Consider the following 24,291-nt stretch of genomic DNA (forward strand, 5'->3'; position numbering starts at 1 on the left):
ATTAAACGTTTTGCATAGCGGAGCGAGCTGTTATTCAGCGTTTGAAAAACTACACTACTCTCGTAGCATTTCATTTTAAGCTCCAGGTATGCATGCTTGACTTGACCTAGCTGGACTTGAGAACTGTCACATAAAAGATCTGTTTAATGAGCCTTGCATGTATTTGATTACCGAACGCTTGACTTGACTTGAAAGTCTGTTGAATTTAGAATTTCAAGTTACGTTGACATTTCAGAGAGTGGCATCTTTGCTCTCTCCCTTTATTTTGACATTTCAGAAAGTGTCAACTCGGTTCTTTCCCTCGCTTTTTTACATAGCGTTCATTTCATTTTCATCAATTCATTTTAATCGTCGTTAATTTCCTAAATTTAATTTGCCAAAAAAAAATTATCAAAATAATCACAATGAATGATGAAAAATTAATAGAAGAAGTGCGTGCGCGTGAAATTTTGTACAACAAGGCCTGCGTAGGCTACCGGGTGCCGAGCAAGAAGAAGGCAGCGTGGGTAAGCGTGGCAAAGGAGCTAGGTGCTACTGGTAAGTAATTGTTATTATTATTTATTAGATTTTAATATATTTTGTATATATGTATGTATATATATAGGTAGAATTTAATAGTTTATATTGGGTTTATTTTACAGATGAGCAATGTTCGAAGAGGTGGCTGACTCTAAGGGAGAGATTCAGTAGGGAAGTAAGGAAAATGGAGTCACCATCAGGAAGTGGGGCGAGTAACACCGAAACCTGGCCATTGTTCGATAATATGAGCTTTTTAAAACTATATATACAGCCCAGACCGTAAGTTAATCTTTTTTTTTTAATATTTTATACGTATTAAATATTTATTTCCCTTTTACAGAAATCGCTGCACCACAAAAATTTTAGAAGATATGTATTCGCAGGAGCTGTTGGAGCCATTTAGTTTTGAAAGTTCTCCGACTATTTTATCGTCGCCTTCGGAGTTGTCGTCTTCAACTCCGATCCGGAAAAGAGTCAAGAAAACAAACAGCGATGACGACAGCTGTTTCAAAGAAGCGTGCGAGCTATACAAAAGCATGTGTGCAGAGAGGAGCAATTGCAGCGAGGCGGTGAGGTCGTTTGGTGTTATGTTGACCTCTATCATGAACGGTATGAGCGAGGTAAAGCAAATGAAAGCAATACAAGTTTTAATAAATTCGTTATTTGCTATTAAATCGGAACCCGAATAATTTTTTTTTTATTTTTAAATCATTTGTTTGTTGTTTTATACATATATTGAATTAATATGTAAAAATGTTTAAAACGCTTGTTACCTACACATAAGAAACAACAATGTACCTAATTTTTCAAAAATAGTTTTAAAATGTTTAAAACGCTTGTTACCTAGACATAAGAAACAACAATGTACCTCATTTTTCAAAAATAGTTTTAAAATGTTTAAAACGCTTATTACCTAGACATAAGAAACAACAATGTACCTCATTTTTCAAAAATAGTTTTAAAATGTTTAAAAGGCTTGTTACCTAGACATAAGAAACAACAATGTATCTCATTTTTCAAAAATAGTTTTAAAATTTTTAAAACATTAATTTTTTTTAAAATAGTTTTAAGAATGTTCAAAAGGGTTTTAAGAATGTTTTTGAAAAAAATAAATAATTTGTTTTTATAACTCTTTAATTTTGTATGTCTTTTATTTATTGTGTGCTATCTGGTTATGTTGGTAGTGATTAATGATTGGAAGGTTGTTGTCATTGTGTAGTTGCAAAAAACATTCACCAAATATTTTTAAATAATGATGGTGTTTTGATAGGGAAAACTTATCCTATTTTGCCTAAAGTATGTACTTGTGATTATATGGCCTATGCCTTATTTACTAATTACATACCGTCATAATCATGATTTATTGTCGGTAAATAAAATATATATGTTTTCGTTAGAAGCATTACTTTACAGAATTCATTTGCCATATGCCTGTGTAATCTTCCTAATACAGATAATTACCATCTTTTTCAGTAAATAAAACAATATTTATAGATATATCCATGGTTTAATAAAATATCACAAAAAAGTTAACGTAACAAAAAGTATAGTATAAAGGTACTTAGATTACAATTTTATACATAAAAATATGTATATATTTCAAATGCATAAAATACACAAACATTGCTATACACTAAATACGATATTCTTGAAATGAAACCGCTCCCTGATTTATAAAATAATCTGCCAAAAAATCCCTTAGACGGAATGCGAAACTAGATGCATTGCGTCGAGTTGTACTTATTGAATGTAATGCACCTCCAACACTCTCTAAATCTTCACGCCATTCTCCCTCCAATATTCCATGGTCTGCGGTGTCTGTGTCTACAAATGTATCTGGACAATACCAACGATCATGGTCATTCAACATTACAAAATTGTGAAGAACCAAGCAGGTTAACACAATTGTTTCGCAGTTCTTTGGGCTAAAGTCTATTACCTTTCTTAGAACACGCCATCGAGCAGTTAAAATACCAAAGCTATTTTCGATTACTCTACGAGCTCGGGATAACCGGTAATTGAAAATTGCTTTGTTTCGTGGCAGGTGTGCACCGGGGTAAGGTCGCATTAAGTTTTCCTTCAATGGGAACGCTGCGTCGGCCACAAAAAAATGTGGAAAATCTGTTGAGGATTCATTCCATAATGGAGCTCTTGGTGGTAGTGGCAATTTGTTTTCCAAGAGTGCTTGACCAAATTTAGTTTGCTGAAAGACACCTTGAAATAAAATAAAAATAAGTAAATATTGAAATATTGCAAATCTTTTATACCTAGCGTCGCAGGATGCCATTAAAACTATACTATAAAACTTTTTATAGTTATAAAATAACGAGCCTGAATTTTGTGGACGAATAATAGCTATATGCTTCCCGTCAATTGCTCCGACACAGTTGGGTATATTCCACAGTTTTAAAAAATCTGCAGCAATGTCTTTATATTGTGCGGTAGTTGGCTCGCTAAGGTATATCGGGCACAGGTTTAACCAAAATATTTCACACGTTTCAAGTACGATATTCCGCACTGTTGTTTTCCCTAACTTATGCATCGAGGCTATGATCTCAAAAGGTGTTCCATAAGCGAGGTACCTAAAAAATAAATGAGAATACAATTAAATGAATATATGTACTTCAAGGATTGTTTTACTTACATTAAAGTTATAACCACTCGCTCCTCGACGCCAATTTGTTGTTTTGGTTTTTTTAAAAACGGACTATTTTTAAGAAGGTTGTATACTGGCCGATTCATCCGTGTTAAAGCAAATAGTTTTTGGTCGTCTTCTTTTAATTTTAAAAAGTTCTTCCAGAAGAAACCATTTGGGTTTCTATCCCGATTTGCTGGATGAACGGACCAGCGGCGTTTACGTCTTCTTAATACTTTTCTTCTTTGAAGGCGAAGAATATTTAAATATAATAGTTCATGGAATAAATCACTATCCATTATTAAAGTTAATATATTCAGCAAAACAGTTTGTTTTAATATTGATTAAATTTTTACAAGCTTCACATATCAAGTAAAATGTCACATTTGTGTGCTCTCTCAACATTCAAAAACAGCTGATTTCTACGCGCTGTGTTTAGTATAGTTGCAGTTACGTTTCACATGTCACCTTTTTCGAAGCTGAGTTGAGTCAAGCATGCATAACTGGAGCTTTACTCTTGCTACCGCTCTCACTTTGTCGGGAGCCGCAGCATAGCCTTAGCATAACAATGTAAAGTATGTGCTCTTCTCTGCTCCGAGTTTTGTTAGGTAAAAAACTATAGCTGGAGCGGGAGCAAAAAATTAAATTCTGGGCTATGCTCTGGCGTAGCGGTAGCAAAAAATTGGGAGCGGTAGCACAGCAGAGCTAATGAAAATTTTCATGTGCTACAGCTCCCGCATGTGTTTGTTATTTTTTTTCTTTTTTGCTATTTTCTGTCATTTACAAGTATGGTACAAGTTGGTATATAAAAGAAAGTCGTTTATAACTCAAGAATGGCTGAACCGATTTGGCTTAAAATTGGTGGGGAGATAGCTTAGAAGCAGGGTAAGGACATACATATGATACATTTTATCTTTTTATGCTAAAATTCAATACAACTCATAAATACAAAAATTATATTTCAAATCATAAGCATTTGTTCAAAATTTATGTAAGAATCATTTGAAAATTTTAGTAATTCAAAAATAGAAAGAAATATGTAAAAATTTTCATATCCAAACATGCTTAGTATATGGGTTATACTGATTTTGCTCCTTAACCAGGTAGTTTTCTTTTAAGACGAACCCGTCCGATATATTTAATATCACAACAAAAAATGGCATTGAAATTACTGCGGATACTTTGCTAGATTATTGGTCAAGGACGCAAATGCATTCATAACAAACCAAACGGGATATCTAACATAAAGATATAGCCGAATAATTGGAGTGTTGATAAAAAGGTTTATTATAATTTTAGATATACAGAAATCTTTTCGATTCTTTGCAATATACATTGAAGTATGTAAGTATATGCGTACAATTTCAAACTGATTCTTCCTAAAAAATGATAAAATTACTAAATATTGGGAATGGTAGAATAGAACTGCAAATACGCAGTGCAATGGATTAAAACTGGTACTGGTAATCAGTAGATGAATATTAACCACGTGTATTCCAAAAGATAAAGGCGAGGTATCTAAACCTGATTTTTCCACGAAATTCACATTTTTTTGTTTAACTGACAAGAGCTACAGCGTCTAAAGTCAAAGCGATGCCATAAAATACCTCTGATCTGTAGGAATTTAAAGATAAAAAACCAAGATTGTAGTGTATTTTCTATGGAAAATTTTTGAAATGCCTCGGTCCAGTTCTTAATGTTAATATGTAGGGCTAAAATTTTCAGGGAATTTTTTTTGGGGTATTTCCAAGGAAATTTCGTGACGGGACCGAACAAAATTAATAATTCAAAAAAATAAAAACACCCTAATGTATATAAAAAGGGGGAAAGTATATGTAGTTAAAATTAATTTCGAAAATTCATAGTAGTTGAGTATTGGAATACATTTGGAATAGATGATGTTCTTGGTAATATAAAAATGGTAAATATTTTACATAATAAAAAAATTTTATAATTTATTCAATTATTATCTAATTCACTTTATTAATATATTTCTTAAAATATTTGATTTTAGATTTATAAAGTCACTTGACGCAACAAGTGCCAAAATGATTTGCATAACCTTTTTTGTTTGAATTATTCAATTAATTCAAATATTATGACAGAAAATAGCAAAAAAAAAAAACGACAAACACATGCGGGAGCTGTAGCACATGAAAATTTTCATTAGCTCTGCTGTGCTACCGCTCCCAATTTTTTGCTACCGCTACGCCAGAGCATAGCCCAGAATTTAATTTTTTGCTCCCGCTCCAGCTATAGTTTTTTACCTAACAAAACTCGGAGCAGAGTAGAGCACATACTTTACATTGTTATGCTAAGGCTATGCTGCGGCTCCCGACAAAGTGAGAGCGGTAGCGATAGCATAGCAATAATTTTAGATATTTTGCTGCTACGGAGTAGTAAATGAGAACCCTGCTGCTATTACTAGTGCTATTTGAGATAAAGTGTTCTATATTTTGAAAGGTGTGGCTAACATGTCTTGAAATACATCCAATTAATGAACAAAAGAATGTAAATATTGAATTTAACGTCTTATCTTTAGAACTGGGTCAATATCCAGATACATTTTATAACTACGAAAGAATAAACATTCGATTATATCCTCAAAATTTTACCAGACCTCAAACTCTAGCAGAGTACGTAATAAGAGTTTACATTCTCATGTAGTTTAATATCAAATTCTACAATTTTGTTAAATAAGGGTGTCCGTTTCTATTCAATTCATCCGCCACACGCCTTTTTTAATACGCTTTTATTACGGGGCATATCGACAGGATAAAATCTATGTCTTGCTAACTGTCAAATCTATTGCTATTGCCATTGCCAAATCTATATGTGGGCATTTGTTATCATAAGATAATCATTTGCGCAAAGGCGTAGGGTAGGCAGGTTCGAGCTGATGTAGCGCATGCTTTGAGCTCTTGAAAAATTTATCACATTGCGGAATGCCGTCGGGTAGGTAGCTGATGTAGCGCATGTTTTGAGCTCTTGAACTGTTTAAATCTTTTATGAGGAAAATAAAAAAATGATTACGATCCTTTTTTTTTACAAATGAATTTCTGGGAAAAATAAGAAAAGGAAAAATATCCTTTTTTTACAAATGTATTTCTGGGAAAAATAAGAATTCAAATTTTTGGACTACTATATAATAATTGTGGCATACATTTTATATACCAATTAAAATAATAAATTTAAAATGAGCAATGATATTTTGATTCTTGCTAGTATAAGTTCATTAAATTTAAGATTTCGCTTATTCCCAACCCAATTTGCATAATTTTTCTGTAAATTAACAATATTAAATTAAATATTAATTTTTTGAAAAAATATTATTTTGAAAATGTACTTTATTTTTATAATATAACACAACCGTCTTAATACTCGCTCTTCTAATTTTCATATTACCGAAATGAAAATGCCGTCGGCATATGTGCAAATGGGATATGTTGCCTCTTCGATATTTTCATAAAAATGAAAACTGCGCTGTCAAACTGCTGAAGAGACAGCTTATAGCTTACGATATATGGCATACGAATTAGTTTGCGATATATTGTAAGATATAAGCAATGTGGAGTTTCCACAGGCAATAGGCACGGCAATACAGTTCGCAAGACATAGATTTTATCCTGTCGAGATGCCCCGTTAGCTTCACTTGTATGTTTGTTTGTAACCTTTTTAAGTGGTACTGAAACCTAGAATATTTGAGCGACACTGTAGGAAGGCGATAGTAAGTTTAAGCAGCTCACCAAAAAGATGCGCTTAAAAGTATGCAACATCTATATAAAACTAGTTTTGGTGTCATTTGAATAGCATATGTATGTATATACTGAAATATATGTATGTATATCCTTAAAGAAAGTATACTTTATATAGATATACATATGTATATATAACCCCGCACCAGAAGAAATAATATCAAATAATGCAAAACATGTGACTTTTAGGTAATAAAAATATTAATACTTACAATAGAATTTTTGTAGTAAAAAAAATTCAGATACTAGTTTTCAAAACGCCTCCGAAAAGCAACTGCAATAGAAAACTCCTTTTTTTTAAACTTTGGCTGTCACGTCGATGTGAGCTTTTCAAAAATTGTCACCGAATCTAATGGCGGAGAATACGATTTAAGTTATATTCGTTTATATTTCACAATATTGGTAAATCTCATAAAAGAAAAAATAGATTCTTTCAATATAAAATAAGAATTCGTAAAAATTTACAATACACAAAGAAATGTTCTACCTAACTAATATTTGAACCCCTCTACCTGAAAAAATGGAAAATGAGACAACCCATCTACCTAGTTTACCTCTTTTCCGGGTCGACCACTTGAATTAATATAACAATTAGTAAATGAAAGGTTACCAGTAGATATTAAATGCTGCCTAATTATGGATTTACTTAACCAATACTACAGGTCATAGTTCATATTTTAACAAATTTGGGGGTTTTCACATCAAACTAAAAAGTAAAAATAAATATAGTTAAGAAAAACTAAAAAACACGCTTTTAAAGTATATCAAACTAAAAAGGGAAAAATAATTCTTTGTATAAACTAACAATAATAATGAAGGAAAAATTCCTGTATTATTGTGAGAAAAGCGTGAAGTGCTTTGTGACATATTGTTCATATATCGAGCATTCCACGCTATTTTTACAATAATGCAGGATTTTTTCCTTCATTATTATTGTTAGTTTATACAAAGAATTATTTTTCATTTTTAGTTTGATATGCTTTAAAAGCGTGTTTTTGAGTTTTTTTAAACTATATTTATTCCTTATATACAGTGCACATTGGTGCAGAATAACACATGTATATTGCTCATCCAGAAAAGGTTATGCTTTCTATACTTTACCATGATCGTAAATCAATAAATGACCAGGCAATAAACAAATTTTGTACTACCGTGACTTCTTTTGCCAAACAGAAGCACTTAGAACAAAAAATTTAAAATTAATTTTTACTGCTCTGAATATTTGAGTATGATAGTGATTTATTTTAATATAATATAACCGCCAATTACTATAGACATTTGAAAAAATAACTTTCATGGTCCACTACCCTCAGATTTACTAGTTCCACGCTTTGAAAGCATGATTTAATAACTTAGTTATTTAAGCTTCTTTTTCAAACCTTTTACCTATGTCTATGTATATGAAAATACATTTTAAACTTATTTTATGTCTTTTTGTATTTCTTTTTTGGTTTCTTATTAAATTACTCCAAGTTTTAGTTAATTTGAAGGCACAATTCCGATTTCTTTGGCGTCGCGATCTGAAGGTACCATTAGAAAGAGGAAGTCCTCCTGATTATAAAATGCGTTATCAAGAATGTAATTGAATGTTTCAATTTTCATTTGGCCATATTGAAAAAATTTTTCCGGGTAACGTCTTAAAACTTCATAAAAATGGTGAAATTCATGAAATGAAAAATAGTCGTCATCTTAAAAATACATGTCTTCTCTTTTCGCTTGCATAAGCACAAATTAAATTGCCAATTTAAAAAGCAAATATGGTATGTACCACTATAACATCAAAGTATGTGCGTTATTCTGCGCTGAATCACGCATGCACTCTGCGGTACTATCTCCTCCTTTTTCCATATGTACCCATATAACCCCGAATTCGGGAGATGCTCCTCACAATTTTACAAACACTTGGTTTAAATTTTTATATTTTTTGCATATTTGCACATTAGTTAAAATATATATTGCATATGTTATAAAAGATGTATAATGATGCTTAAAATTCTAAACATTGAACGGATTTTTTAAATTTTGCTTTATTTTTACTCTCAATCGCCAAAATAGATGCTATTTCGATTAAAATTCGCACATAATTTATATAATTTTCTCAGCAGCAACTGGCATATCCATACTTTATTATGAATTATATACATATATTCGAATATTGCTTAAATCAGTGAAGAAACTATATGTGCCATTGTTCCGTTTATTTGTTAACTTTCCTTTTTAAATTGAAAATGTATTGTTGGTATGCAATTGTCTTCGGTTGACATCTATTTTTAGAATGTTTAAGCGAAATTCTTCTTAATTTCCCCTTTTGGTCCCGTTATCCCAATTCTTTGTTGTGTGTTCGCTTTTTCATTGGTAATAAGTATAAGGAAATAAATGAGATTGGAAGTAAAATTTAGTGTTAACTTAATAAAATTTGTATCAAATTACTGTTTTAAATAAAAATAAGTTAAATAGTTGAATATAAAAGGTAAATAAGGTATTTTTTTAATAAGCATGCCTCGTGTAAAGCATTTATAAGCTCTGGAATGTGCCCTGTGTGTGCGAGCCAGATTGAATATACCTGATTTGAATTTTGAATTTTGGAGGCAAGAATTCCAAATTGTAATATTTTCTAACGAAAATCATTCAAATTAAATGGACTTGATTGCTACAAAAAGTATTGGCGTGATTTAAAGCATCCACGACAAACTCGACATAAGCGAACTCATGGTAGAGGGTCATTTATGGTGTGAAATGCTTTTAGGTAAGCTAGGCATTCTCATATTTCTTTTATTTCAACGAAAACAAATTCTGATATTTATATCCAGCTGCTGGAAGGTAATTCAATTGACTTTACAGATAAAAATAGATATTTCACTTCCCGTGCCAATAAACAGTTTTTACGCTCCAGTAATATGAAAGTTTTGTTTTGGGCAGTCACTAGTCCTAATTTAAACCCAATTGAGTACCTATGGGGAATATTTTTCGCTGGGGTTTATAAAAGTTTACGCCAGTTTGATTCCCTCAAAGAGTGAACAGATGCTTTGGCAATGACAGAACATTAGCTCTTCAATTTTAAAGGAGCTAGCGGACTCGATGCCAAATCGCTTAGATAAAGTTAGAATAATTAAAAAAAAATTTATTAGGTACTGAAATAACATAAACTATTGGAATATCAACATAATTATTAGTATTGAATTTATAACTATTAAATTTACATGTACTTATTTCCCAGGGTGGTTAAACAATTAATTTTTAAAAACTTTGATAATAAATTTTGTTAATAATGTTTTTGTTTCAGTTATAAGTACTATTAAAAAATATAAACTTGAAATGCTTTTTGTTGAAAGCACTTGTTTTCTTAAAATTTCATATGCTCATATATGTACTTTCTTCACTGAAGTATACTGATATAATATTTGTTAAAATATAATAGGATGTTTACAATCAAATACATAACTGTTCAAAATAATTTGAAATTATTATATTTCGAGCTAGCATGCGAAAATTTAAATTTGTTATATAATTTTTATAGACCAGTAGGATCCAATTTATTAGGATTATCAATGATTAACTTTAATTTGTATTCGGGCCAATATAATTCCTGACGTTCTTTGTATTCCGTATTACTATCTAATTGTAAATTATGGAAATCCTCTAACATTCTAGGAACTAACTCATTAGGAATTAGCACTTGTATCCAATACCCTATTATGCCATATGGGTATGATTTTTTTACAATTGCTCCGGAGACGGTTTCTGACACCAGCGTTAGAGCTAAATGTTCTGCTTTAAATGTAAAATGTCGTCCATGTCGAACCCGATCTTTTATGGCTAATATAAGATATTTTGCTGCATAAGGAGCTAAAGTGATTTCAATTCCATCTAACGATATTGAGTCAGCCGAATATGGCTGATATTTAAGAGGACACGATTTATGCAATGAACTACTACTCATTGACATTGATTGTGGGAAACCCTCACACTTTACTTCATTTCTTCCCACGCAATTATTTTCATCAGATACGCATTGCTCATTTAAACTTTCTGAGTTTATTTCTTTTTTTATACAATGTTCTTCCCGAATTTCCCGAAAAGTAAATTCAGCATTAACACCAGCTAAATCAGATCCTTGTTTTTCCAAGTCATCTTGCAAATTTAATAGCAATTCGGGACAAAGCTCAAATACACTAAGCGAACGATTCATGTTTGTAATCCACCATTTGCCACCTGTCTGTATGTCTTGTTGCAAATAATTCAAAACACCACGGCCATTCCAACGAGATGCTTGTTCAAGTTCTTCATCCGTAACACCAACTATCTGACAAAATTCGACTGTTCCAAATACCGTATGAATACTACTTAATTGGACATCTTGGGTTATAAGAATGTTTTTTATACAGGAGGTATCACTGCCGTTTAAACTTTTGCGCCAGGGTATATTATCTCCGAAGTACAACATATTACCTGTCTGAAAGCAATAACGGGCTATTGCCTGTAATAAGTTTGCCGGCCATGTTGGAGGTTGTTTGGACTTTCCCAAACTTTTCTGGCCTGATTCTGATTGAATCAGACGGAACGTTAATTCAAACCCCATTCCTGAACGTTCATCATTTATTTCCCTAGTGTGCACTCGACCATCTCCATGTAGATCACTTAAACCGAAACTTATATAATGCCAATGAGGTGGGATGCCATTTTCTGGATCTCCTTTATTTTCATACATGCTAATGTAGTCCAAAGGATCCTGTCCACCAAGCCAATATTTCAACACTGTGGTTACTTGCAAGGGATTTGGCTGGTCTGGATAAACGCTTTGACAATAGTCAATAAGAGCTTTAAGACCCGGCGGTGGTTGCATTCTTGTACTTTGAGATAAAGTTGCAGAAGCTTTGGCCATTATTAAAAATTAGAACTTGTTTACAAAATGCACTGAATCTTCAAACCATGGTATTCAAAATCGTAAACAAAAATATAAGAGAAGTTATTACAAAAATTAGTGATGGTACCAATTACTACATTACTATAATCATTTCTGATTGTCGATTTTAATTTATTTTGATGTTTTCACCATTCACACATAGATCTTACGTGGCATTTCGACAGGATGAAATTTATGTCATACTAACTGTATTGCCGTTCTTATTGCTTGTGGAGACTCCATATTACTTATGGAAAGCAATAAATGGAATACTAATTAGTTTGCAATATATTCAAAGCAATAAGCTGTGACTTTAGCAGTTTGACAGCGCAGTTTTCATTTCATTCAAGTATCCTCTGGGTAGCCTAAGAACATCCGTTTAAAGGCGAGCTAAAGTGAGAAGGCGAAATATCAACTCCGCAGGGTTGTGCGCTGGGCTTGGGACCCGCCACGTAACAAAAATACCACCAATGAAAGGAAGCAACAAGCCTTGGATGAGAGACCCCCCTTTTGATGACGACCATGGCAAACGAAATAAGGACTACGAATTAAGGGTATGCACCGGGAGTGACCGGTCCCTTAATTGGGAAGGTGCCGCTGCCCAGCTGGTTGATGTCCTCGTGAAAATAAAGGCTGACATCACCGCCGTCCAAGAGATTCGATGGACGGGACAAGGACAGAGACGAGTAGGTCCTTGTGGCATTTACTAGAGTGGCCATATAAAGGAGCGCAAGTTTGGTGTGGGATTCGTGGTGGGAGAGAGATTCCGTCGCCGAGTACTATCATTCACTCCGGTGAATGAACGTCTGGCCACAATCCGCATCAAAGCGAGGTTCTTTAACATATCGCTGATTTGCGCCCACGCCCCGACGGAAGAGAAGGACGATGTGACCAAAGATGCCTTTTATGAGTGCTTGGAGCGCACTTATGAAGGCTGCCCCCGCCACGATGTCAAAATCGTGCTTGGCGACTTTAACGCCAGGGTGGGCAAAGAAGGTATCTTTGGCACCACGGTCGGTAAATTCAGCCTCCACGACGAAACATCCCCAAATGAGTTGAGGCTGATCGACTGGTTATCTGTAGTACTTGATTCTATGTTGTAATAGACGGAGGACACGTCTCCAGTGTTTTAGACGTGCGTACGCTCCGAGGTCCTAACATCGACTCGGACCACTATCTTGTTGCAACCAAGATTCGCACGCGCCTCTGTGCAGCAAAAAACGCACGTCGACAAACACAAGGAAGGCTCAACGTCGAGAAGCTGCAATCACAACAGACAGCAGAACGATTTTCTACTCGGCTTGCACTCCTACTCTCTGAGAGCACTCGTCAACAACTCGGCATAAGGGAACTGTGGGACGGCATTTCAAACTCCTTACGTACAGCTGCAACCGAAACCATTGGTTTGCGGAAAATGCAAAAGAACAGTTGGTACGACGAGGAGTGCCGTGTCGCAGCGGAGAGAAAACAGACTGCCTACCTCGCAACGTTACGATCGACCACAACACTTGCGGGATGGGATAGATACCGAGAGTTGAAGAGGGAAGCGAGACGCATTTCCAGACAGAAAAAGAAAGAGCTTGATAAGCTGGCCGACAGGGGTAGTGCTTGAAAATTCTATGAAAAAATGCGGCGGCTTACAGAAGGTTTCAAGACTGGAGCATACTCTTGTAGAACCCCCAAAGTTGATCTAGTAACCGATGCCCAAAGCATACTTAAATAATGGAGGGAACACTTCTCCAGCTTGCTGAATAGCAGTGAACGTCCAACACCAGGAAAAGGCGAACCCGATTCCTTAATCGATGACGATGGAGCAGATGTTCCATTGTCCGACCATGAAGAAGTTCGAATAGCAATTACCCGCCTGAAGAACAACAAAGCGGCGGGGGCCGATGGATTGCCGGCCGAGCTATTCAACCACGGCGGCGAAGAACCACTAAGGAGTATGCTTCAGCTTCTTTGTAAAATATGGTCGGACGAAAGCATGCCCAAAGATTTTAATTTAAGTGTGCTATGCCCAATCCATAAAAAGGGAGACCCCACAATCTGCGCCAACTACCGTGGGATAAGCCTACTCAACATCGCGTATAAGGTTCTATTGAGCATATTGTGTGAAATATTAAAGCGCTCCGTCAACAAACTGATTGGACCTTATCAGTGGGGCCTTAGACCTGGCAAATCAACAACCGACCAGATATTCACCATACGCCAAATCTTGGAAAAGACCCGTAAAAGGAGAATCGACACACACCACCTCTTCGTCGATTTCAAAGCTGCTTTCGACAGCACGAAAAGGAGCTGCCTTTATGCCGCGATGTCTGAATTTGGTATCCCCGCAAAACTAATACGGCTTTGTAAACTGACGTTGAGCAACACGAAAAGCTCCGTCAGGATCGGGAAGGACCTCTCCGAGCCGTTCGATACCAAACGAGGTTTCAGACAAGGCGACTCCCTATCGTGCGACTTCTTCAACCTGCTGCTGGAGAAAATAATTCAAGCTGCAGAACTTAATATATTGATATCATCGGCCTCAACACCCGCGCCGTTAGTTCTGCTTTCTCCAGACTGGACAATGAAGCAATGCAAATGGGTCTGGCAGTGAACGAGGACAAGACGAAATATCTACTGTCATCAAACAAACAGTCGTCGCACTCGTGACTTGGCTTTCACGTCACTGTTGACAGTCATAACTTTGAAGTCGTAGATAATTTCGTCTACCTTGGAACCAGCGTAAACACCACCAACAATGTCAGCCTAGAAATCCAACGCAGGATAACTCTTGGCAACAGGTGCTACTTCGGACTGAGTAGGCAATTGAAAAGCAAAGTCCTCTCTCGACGAACAAAAACCAAACTCTATAAGTCACTCATAATTCCCATCCTGCTATATGGTGCAGAGGCCTGGACGATGAGAACAACTGATGAGTCGACGTTGCGAGTTTTCGAGAGAAAATTTCTGCGAAAGATTTATAGTCCTTTGCGCGTTGGCCCCGGCGAATACCGCATTCGATGGAACGATGAGCTGTATGAGATATACGACGACATTGACATAGTTCAGCGAATTAAAAGACAGCGGCTACGCTGGTTACGTCATGTTGTCCGGATGGACGAAAACACTCCAGCTGCGAAAGTATTCGACGCAGTACCCGCCGGGGGAAGCAGAGGAGGAGGAAGACCCCCACTCCGAGGGAAGGACCAAGTGGAGAAGGATCTGGCTTCGCTTGGAATATCCAATTGGCGGCACGTAGCGAAAAGAAGAAACGATTGGCGCGCTGTTGTTAACTCGGCTATAATCGCGTAAGCGGTGTCTACGCCAATAAAAAAAAGACGAAGTGAGTAAGTAAATGGGATGTGTTGCTTCTTCGAAATTTTCGTAGAAATGAAAACTGAGCTGTCAAACAAATTAGTATAGTTTTTTGAAAAAAGTACTTATTTATGTTAAATTAATTATAAATTAATTTCTCCATATTTAAGTTAATACGAGTACATACACATTTCTTTACAAAGTTAGAATATTAGGGTAATTTTTATTTGTTTGGCCACATAATGTTAATTGGTTATCCACAACATTTTTTCTGGAAAATAGTTTTTATAAGAAATAGCAAATTGATTGAAAAAAATTAACAAAAGTGTCCATTTTATTCATGATTAATTAAAAGAAACAAATTTGAATTTAATTTAAAGGGACTAGATAATTTTCTTCACTAAAGGTAGAAATATGGACTTCATAATAGACTCTTTTAATTATGAGTCGTTCCTCAGTAAAAGTAGCCATACACGATACAAATTTGCGTTCGATCGATGTGTATTCGGGTGCGATTTACTCGTGGGCTTGTGCGCATATCAATCCATGTTCGCGAAAATGTTTGATTTTTTACGATCGATGTGCGCACATGTATGTTGTACATGGCGCTGTGTGCACACAAAATCTCATTTTTCTCGTGTCCCCGAATAGAAAAGATCACGGACGAACAATTTTCCCTTTGCTTGTCGCACATATTCTCTGTTTGAAGAACGAATGCAAAATGGATTTGTATGTCGTGTATGGCGAAACGATTTAATTCAGATTGAAGGCACATGTGTGTCGTGTATGACCACTTTAAGTTCCCTAAATCTTGAAAGCATGGAATTCACTAGTACCTCAATGGATTTTATTATAATTGGACCATACCAAACTAATTCTAAAATCTTTACAATTGACTTTTATTTTTTGTCGTATGTTTAGCAACATCACTCTTCATTAAAAGAAGACCGACACCACCACTTCGTCACGTTTAAAGCTGCTTTTGACAGCACGAAAAGGGGCTGACTTTATGTTCGACAAATAAACATTTGCGCGTTGGCAGGGGCGAATACGTCGGTGGATGGAACGGTGAGCTGTACAAGATATTCACAATATTGACAGAGTTCAGCAAATCAAGTTGTTGTCCGCATGGAAGACAACACTTCAGCTTTGAAGGTTTTCGATTTAGTACTCTCCGGTGGAAGCAGAGGAAGAGGAATACCTCCACTTCTTTGGAAAGATCGGGTGGAGAAGGACCTGGATGCACTTGGTATCTCGAATTGGCGCCAAATATCGAAAAGAAGAAACGACTTGCGCGCTGTTTTGAACTCGGCTATAACCGCGTAAGTGGTGTATACGCCAGTAAAGTAAAAGAAGAGTGGTAGTGCGTTTTTATTGACCACAAGTATACATAAGGTGACTTGGTATTTATTTTGAAAATTCTTTATTTATTCTTTTAAATCAATTTCATCCCCTTTAAAGTAATCCCCTCCCGATGCAATGCACTTATGCCAACGGATTTTCCAATCTTCGAAACACTGGTTGTAGTCACTTTCCGGGATGGCCTTCAGTTCCGTCTTCGCTGCGGCTTGAATCTCATCTATCGTATAAAAGCGGTGTCCCCGGAGCGGTCTTTTGAGCTCGGTGAACAGCCAGATCAGGTGAATACGGTGGTTGCGGAACGATATGGGTTGAGTTTTTGGCGAAATGATCACGAATTACGAGGGCAGTATGGAATGGTGCATTATCGTGGTGTAAAAACCAAGAATTGTCTTTCCACAATTCCGGCCTTTTTAGGCGGATAGCGTTACGCAAACGACGCATAACGTTCAAATAATATTCCTTGTTGACTGTTTGACCGGTTGGAAGGAATTCATAATGCACAACACCACGATAATCGAAGAAAACAGTCAACATGACCTTGATTTTTGAGCGACTTTGGCGCGATTATTTTGGTCTCGGCTCTCTTTTGGGACGATATTCGCTCGATTGATCGGTTGTTTCGGGGTCGTAAGCATCGATCCAAGTCTCATCGCCAGTTATAATGCGTTTCATGACACTCTGGTAGTCGGAAAGCATTGTTTCACACACTTCAACGCGACGTCTTTTTTATAAAAATTCAATGCTTTCGATACCAGTCGAGATTTGACGCGCTTGAGGCCCAAAACATCCTTCAAAATGGTATTAGCTGAGCCTTTCGATATGCCAACTTCATCAACAAGGTCTCTAATTGTTAATCGACGGTTTTTCAACACCAAATCTTTGATTTGTTGAACGTGAGCTTCGTCGGTTGAGGTTGATGGTCGCTTGGAACTCACTATACCACTTGTAAGCATTTTTTTAGACATAGCCTCATCGCCAAAGGCTTTCTGCACCATCCGTATCCGCAGCAGAAAGTTGATTCCGTAAACAAAATTTAATGCAAATTCTTTGCTCAACAAATTTCGACATCGCAAAAAACGAAAAACGCACTTTTAGCAGCTCACAAAACGACACGTATCTCAAACACTAATGAATATTTTGACATGAATGTGACTGACAGTACTACCAACCTAAAAAAAAAAATAATTCTCCAAATCCTTCGACGCGCACAGTTTAAATTCAAATGTCACCTTATTTTTTGGGCACAGTAAATTTATTTATTTTATAAGATTCACATCAGATTTGTTTATGAATATTTAAGGGGCTATACCAGTGTGACGCATGAAAAATTAGGCGATTTTCGAGAATTTTTTTAAGAGAAACGCGATTGAATATTTCGAACTTTTTTGAACGTAATAAGGTATACTTTCAGCTATATTTTAAGATTTTTTTTTTACAAAAATGTTGAAACATAACGGAGTTATGGGCTGCCTTCGGAGGTGCCAAAAAAGTGCCCCAACCAATTCACCCAACCATTTCAACAAATTATCAGTGAAAGTAATGGTCAATTATACTTATACACGATCAGCTGTTATTTGACTAGTAGTTAACCAACAAAGATTGGGAGTTTAACTAATAACTAACTAGACAAGTAGTTGGTTAAGCCGTTGGTATTGGTTAACTAATCACTGTGAATTCGGCCCTTAAAGGTTTAAATGGAGTTCTTTCTTAATGGCTGCTTGCATAAAACCTTGTCTGTTAAATTGTTAGGTCTAAAAATATTTAATTAATATAATCAAGTACTAATTAATGCTAATAAGTTTAATTAATTTTTAATGGGTGTGCATTAATATAAAGTCAAAGCGTTGCTTCGTTTGTTTGAAAAATCGTCGAATAATTGTTTTACAATAGCTATTAGAAGAAACTTGTTGTGATATAGAATACAGAAATGTTAATAAAGGATATTATCTGTACTAACAACAGCAGATTCTACAATAATTTGCCAACTTACATTATTCCTATTCCTAGTCCTACAGATGAATCTAGGGTGTATCTAAGAAGTGTTCAAATTTATTGAATATTTCATGAATATACATTTCAGTTCTAATTATCATTATTTTTTGAATAACTTTATTTGGATCAGCAGTCTTACTAGTCTTTAAGCAATGTTCAAAATTGAACATGTTCGTTGCTACCAAAGTGCGGGGAGTACAATAATATATTTTTATATTCCACATATAAGAATATCAAATAAATTACGATAAGAAATATGTAATGCTTACACAAAGCCGAAATACTATTAAAAATAAATATCTATTTTCAAATATATTGAACATACAAGGTCTGTCGCAAAAGAAACAGAACTTTTTAAATATAACTGTTTCTGGTAGCGCCACCTATTGGTGGGTATATGAAATAAAAAGTTTGATCTCTTGTTGACATTTCGTAATGTCAATCGATGTTATCGATCAAAAAGTGACAGCAGCTTTTGGTCATCGGTCGCAAAATGCAAAGAGCAAATATTAAAGTTTGTTTTAAACTTGGGAAAACGTTTACTGAAACATTTCAAATGATGAAAAAAGTTTATGGTGATCAGTGCCTATCCCGTAGTAATGTGCATGAGTGGTTTAAGCGATTCCAAGATAGTCGTGAGGACCTCTGTGACGATTAGAAGTCGGTCGTCTTTAGAAGTCAAAAATAAAAACAATGCTGATTTGTTTTTACTATTCCGAGGGTATTGTACACCGAGAGTTCGTCCCACCTGGTCAAACGATTAATGCTGTGTTTTACCTTGGTGTTATGAAGCGTCTTTTGTCACGCATTCGTCGTGCTCGACCACAATACCGTGAGGCAGGGTCCTGGCGCCTGTTGCACGATAATGCGCCGTGTCATCGGTCGACGCTTGTCACTGATTTTGTGACAAAAAATTCCATATTAACCATTAATCACTCACCCTACTCACCTGATCTGGCACCCTGTGATTTTTACCTATTTGGAAAAGTTCATTTGCCCATGAAAGGTCTCTGGTTTCAGGACATTTCAGCTATCCAAAAGGCGACGACCGATATTCTCAAGAGCATTCCGAAAAATGACCTTAAACACTCATTTGAAATGCTAATTGATCGGGCTAAACGCTGTATCGAAGCTTAAGGAAACTACTTTGAATAAAAAAATATAACTTTTGAAAAATATTAATTTTTTGTTGTTTTTTTTTTAACAGTCCTGTTTCTTTTGCGACAAACCTTGTATATACATAAACAGACACATACAAGTACAATGCGCATCTAATAATAATAAAAATGCATACAAGAATTCTAAACTAAATGGGTAAACACAAGTCATAACTTAACAAATGAGATAACATTAAACACACGCACACATGTGCACATTCACATATTTTTAGTTTTAAAATAGTATACGTATAGTACTCGTATAAGCAATGAAAATATCAAATTAAAGTCAGAATGAATAAATTCTCCCGAGGAATTATACACCGTTTGAAGTCATCTCTTTCTTTAATAGGTACAATCGCTCGTTTAAAATCATTATCATTGTTTTCGTTAATTACGGAAGTGCTTGCTTTAACCTTCTCTTTTGTTTTGTCTATTTTAATTTTTTCTGATTTGTCTCTCCAAGTTTCTTTTTGTTCTGCCTCTATTACATCTGCTGTTTCTTCCTTAGTTTCGGAAGATAGATATGGATATAGAAGATAGATAAAAGATTGGAACTTTTGTACATTTTTTTAAATCCGAGTCAAATCTGTAAAAAAAATTTCTGGTTCTCTTCTATAGAAAAATCTTCTAACAACACATCACGCTGAAGAAAACTGTAAGTAATTTCGGGCTCTCCTTCTTGTAATCTCGCTTTACAATGTTTAAGATTCTAGAAATACTCCGCCCTTATTTCCAAGTACAATTTCTCAACTTCAAAATAAATTTTTGTAAAGTACTTTGTGTGAAAATTTTGCATTTGAAGAAACACAAATTTCAAAAGTTTTATGTCATCACTTTTTATTGTAATGATTTTGTGGAGATCATCCATTACTTTTCTGAGGAGTTGAATTTTCCTCTTGAATATGGAGATTCCATGATCAAAATAAAGTGTAACTGATTTTATTCGGTTATTTGTCATGTCAATCCGTAATGGCTTTGTTGGAAAAGTGTTGGACGTGTGCAACACCGTTTCGGATAATTTTTTAAATTTTGTTCCTGTTTATACCCATGATTTTTTCCGCAACACCTTTCGTATTTGTGTAAAATCGTTGGAGGATATATGTACATAGATTTGGTTGCCTAGTTGACCTTGGGTGTGCCTCGACTCACAGCCATTGAGTATTTCTTTTGATGACAGTTAGAACAGTGAGTTTAGTTTCTTGCTATGTATAACGGCTTATGTGGTCAGTTTGATATGCGGAAATATCCACCCATCTTACAATTTTTTCTTATTTTGCTGTATTTGGAACAGGACTTTTTTATGTATTGCCTGTATTATTAATACAGGACTTTTTAATTTGGCCGAGCACTTTATTCGGCTCGAAGGACCAAAAATGTTATTATCTCAATGTAAGTAGTTTCTAACAAGCCTTACCGCTGGTGGGAGGTAATGATAGACTTATATCGAGGGAGAATTTATTCATTCTGATTTTGTTTTGATATTTTATTTGCTTATATACTATTTTAGGAAACTATCTTAAATTATTAAATATATGTGTATGTGCATGTATTGCAGCATTCAATGATATTTGAACAAGCGAGTTCAATGAGTGATGATCCTCTTAACTCTAGATGCAGTTGTTGCAATATTTCATTTGGTTTTGTGATAATTTTTTAATGTACGGACAAATTTCTTTAAGGGCCATCTTGTCTAACGCTTCATGTCAGGTGCAACAAATTATGTATATACATACATATATGCAAGTAACTAAATGGTTACCAAATATATAACCAAAATATTGAACAAAGTATTCTAAAAGTTTTTGGGAAATATCAGATATTGCTTTTCATTTCACAAAATTCTAGTAGTGCTATCAAGCGAAATAGTAATATAAATTGCCACTGACATAATCCTTCAATATGAAAATTCCACTACATATATGATAAGAATTGCCTAAATTCTGTTGCTTTTCAATTTTGATTTTCATCCAGCCTCTAGGAACTCTTCAAAACTCCTGCGAAACCAACGTACTAATAAGCTGCATATTCCAAACTTTTGGAGCACGGTGAGTTACTTACAACAGAGATTTAATTATAATTATTGTACAAAAACACCTCAAATGGGTGGTCAGTTGACAAAGCACTACTCTAATCATCGCTAACTATAATATCATTTGTAAAAAATTAATAAAGGGTTAACTCGAGTTGAAGAAGTTCTCAACTTAAATTCTCTTTTAAATCGCTCATCAGATCCCTCCGATTTCACAGCCCAATTTCCTATCTGCTGGGGCCACCCTGAACTTCATATTCACCGAAATCGGTTGCGTAACCACAAAAACGCTAAAATTTTGTTCGTAGTTGTTTAAAATTTTGGTTACATATACTGTTTTTTGGTATTAACAAATAATTAAATTATACCATCTCAATAGAGATAAATATGCGATGTACATATTTTTGATGTGTTTTAATTAATTTATTCATGGACAAATCGGATATTCCATTCCACCATGAGAGGACGCGAAGATGTGACTATTGTAACAGAATTTGATGGGAAATGGTCAAAATTCTAAAATCAAAATTCTGAAGTCGAAATTCCGGAATCAAAATTCTGGGTCGACAAAATTCTGGAAATCGGAATTCCGCAATTCCTTCGCCTTTTTTGGATGCATTTCAAAATTCTGGTTTTTCATAGTTCCGGAATTTACGTTTTCCAGAATTGATTCTGGAAATTTTTTCCCCAAAATTTGAGCCAAATCGTGTATCTTATATAAATTTGCTTATACATACATAATAATATAACATAAACAAAACATAACCTCCAAAATGATTCCAAAATTCAATCATGTTTATCGGATAGACAAAAAACAACATTATTAACAAATAAAGACCAAATAGATTAATTTCTTTTTTTCGTATAACATGTTCACAGCCATCGAATTGTGTGACAATACGCACGGTACATTTGTTTTTAATTCGTTCAGAACAAGTCCAGTTAAATGTTTTCTTATTTTTTCGTTCCAAATACATAGAAGAAGTAGCCGTCGACGTTTAACATGTCTTTTCCTTTATTAGACTTCACCACAGTTATATTTTCCATCATTTCACAAAAATATTTAGCACGTTTTTATTAATGAAATTGCAGTAACACATTGCTTAGTCAGTACATATATGTATGTATATGTAGGTACATAGTAAACTAAATCATTATGGTAGTACAAAAAAGTAAATGAAGAACAACAAACAAAGCAATAAAATAACAAATACAATCATAGTAGTACAAAAAAGTAAATGAACAACAACAAACAAAGGAATAACAATAACAAATACAATCATGCAATTGTAAAAAACTACTTACTAGGCAATAAAACATATGATTACAGAATGGCAAAATTCTGTAATAAAAGTGCGCACTTTTTTGTTATCAACACGCATTTTTAATCATTAATTACAGAATTTTGCCATTCAGAATTTTGCAATTCAGAATTTTGCAATTTAGAATTTCGTTATCCAGAATTTTGAATTCCAGAATATTGACTTCCATAACTTTGATTCCCGGTGTTCCGACTTCCGGAATTATGAATGCAGAAAAAAAAGCAGAATTTTGACCCCAACCCGAATTTGATAATAGAAGTGATAAAAATTCATTTGAACAATAAAATCTAATTTATAATTCTAAGGTATTTGTATATGGAGATAACTAAAGAGTTGTTGTTTCTTCAATTTAACTATAATTTTATTAACCACACATTTTATGTAAAATATACATATATATTTTCTTAGTATATACATATACATATATGTACATATGGGTCAAACCACGTCAAAAGATCCATGAAAATTTCGTCAAATCACGGTTTTCATAGGCATATGTATGTATGTGAATATAAAATTTTTTTCAAAATCGTTTAATGAACGAGCAATACTTGGAAATTTGACTGCTGATATAATAGATAGACGTAATTTCCTTCATCTGACTTCTGTCTGCTACGATATAATAAATTTGAATCACAGATTAACATCTTGAACAAGTCAGGACTCAGTCACTTAATATGATATTCAAACCATAGACAATAATATAAAATGTGAAGAAAGCTTAGAGGTAATTGATTTTATTTACATTTTATATTTCAGCATTTACAAATGAAAATTGATAAATTTATTTTTTTGCTTTTTGAATAAAAAAAAAAAAATAAAAAATAAAAAAAATAAAATAAAAATCACCTCACCCAATGCCCACAATTACCTCAAAAATTTGTAATGTGTGAAAGCAAACCTCACAATGCAATTTTGGTTGTATGTGTTTGAAATTATTTTATTGAAAAAAAATGGAGGAACTATTCTTCCAAAGGCGTTATCTGATATAAATGTAAGTATTTCTCTATTACACTAAATATGTATGTAAATGAAAGGCCGTCTTTCTACATTTTACTTCTTTCTAAGTATAAATAAAAAGACATATACATATTTATGTTTAAATAATTCGGAAAAGATTTAATTTGTTAATATGTATGTACTCTTTGTAAGTATTTAATGCATGTGCTAATAAAAGTATATTTATGTTTAAATAATATGCTGTAATTTCACATTTTGAAATCCTAAAAATAAATGAAATTATTATATATGCACCAAATTTAGTAGATTTGCAAAATTATTTACTTTTCTTGGTTGTCCATTTCCTTATTT

At 34.3% G+C, this 24,291-nt stretch overlaps 3 protein-coding genes and 1 long non-coding RNA gene across 6 annotated transcripts; 1 reads left to right on the forward strand and 3 right to left on the reverse strand.

The window, feature by feature from the left end:
• Positions 1-390: 390 nt before the first annotated feature.
• On the forward strand, positions 391-1,589 carry LOC120766664. Its single transcript, XM_040092298.1, has 4 exons — positions 391-537; positions 642-798; positions 860-1,163; positions 1,584-1,589. Exons 1-4 carry the CDS (start codon positions 405-407, stop codon positions 1,587-1,589), a joined length of 600 nt encoding a protein of 199 aa, XP_039948232.1. The 5' UTR covers positions 391-404.
• Positions 1,590-2,025: 436 nt separating this feature from the next.
• LOC120780006 (protein ALP1-like) lies at positions 2,026-3,703 on the reverse strand. Of its 3 annotated transcripts, none has more exons than XM_040112298.1 (3): positions 3,164-3,703; positions 2,459-3,101; positions 2,273-2,355 (listed from the first exon to the last, which is right to left on the reverse strand). In XM_040112298.1, exons 1-3 carry the CDS (start codon positions 3,451-3,453, stop codon positions 2,344-2,346), a joined length of 945 nt encoding a protein of 314 aa, XP_039968232.1. In that variant the 5' UTR covers positions 3,454-3,703; the 3' UTR covers positions 2,273-2,343. The 3 variants fall into 3 exon arrangements, with proteins under 3 accessions (XP_039968226.1, XP_039968232.1, XP_039968238.1); XM_040112304.1 differs by lacking the exon at positions 2,273-2,355 and having other exon boundaries at positions 2,646-2,733; positions 2,787-3,101; XM_040112292.1 differs by having other exon boundaries at positions 2,026-3,101.
• Positions 3,704-8,815: 5,112 nt separating this feature from the next.
• LOC120779300 lies at positions 8,816-11,961 on the reverse strand. Its single transcript, XR_005705639.1, has 2 exons — positions 11,901-11,961; positions 8,816-9,253 (listed from the first exon to the last, which is right to left on the reverse strand). It is a non-coding gene; the product is annotated as an uncharacterized LOC120779300 (long non-coding RNA).
• On the reverse strand, positions 10,398-11,850 carry LOC120779289 (suppressor of fused homolog). The gene has a single exon (XM_040111506.1). The coding sequence runs from the start codon at positions 11,789-11,791 to the stop codon at positions 10,421-10,423; it is 1,371 nt and encodes a 456-aa protein (XP_039967440.1). The 5' UTR covers positions 11,792-11,850; the 3' UTR covers positions 10,398-10,420.
• Positions 11,962-24,291: the final 12,330 nt, after the last annotated feature.

This window comes from Bactrocera tryoni, chromosome 1 (genome assembly GCF_016617805.1).
Source record: "Bactrocera tryoni isolate S06 chromosome 1, CSIRO_BtryS06_freeze2, whole genome shotgun sequence".
Lineage (NCBI taxonomy): Eukaryota > Metazoa > Arthropoda > Insecta > Diptera > Tephritidae > Bactrocera > Bactrocera tryoni.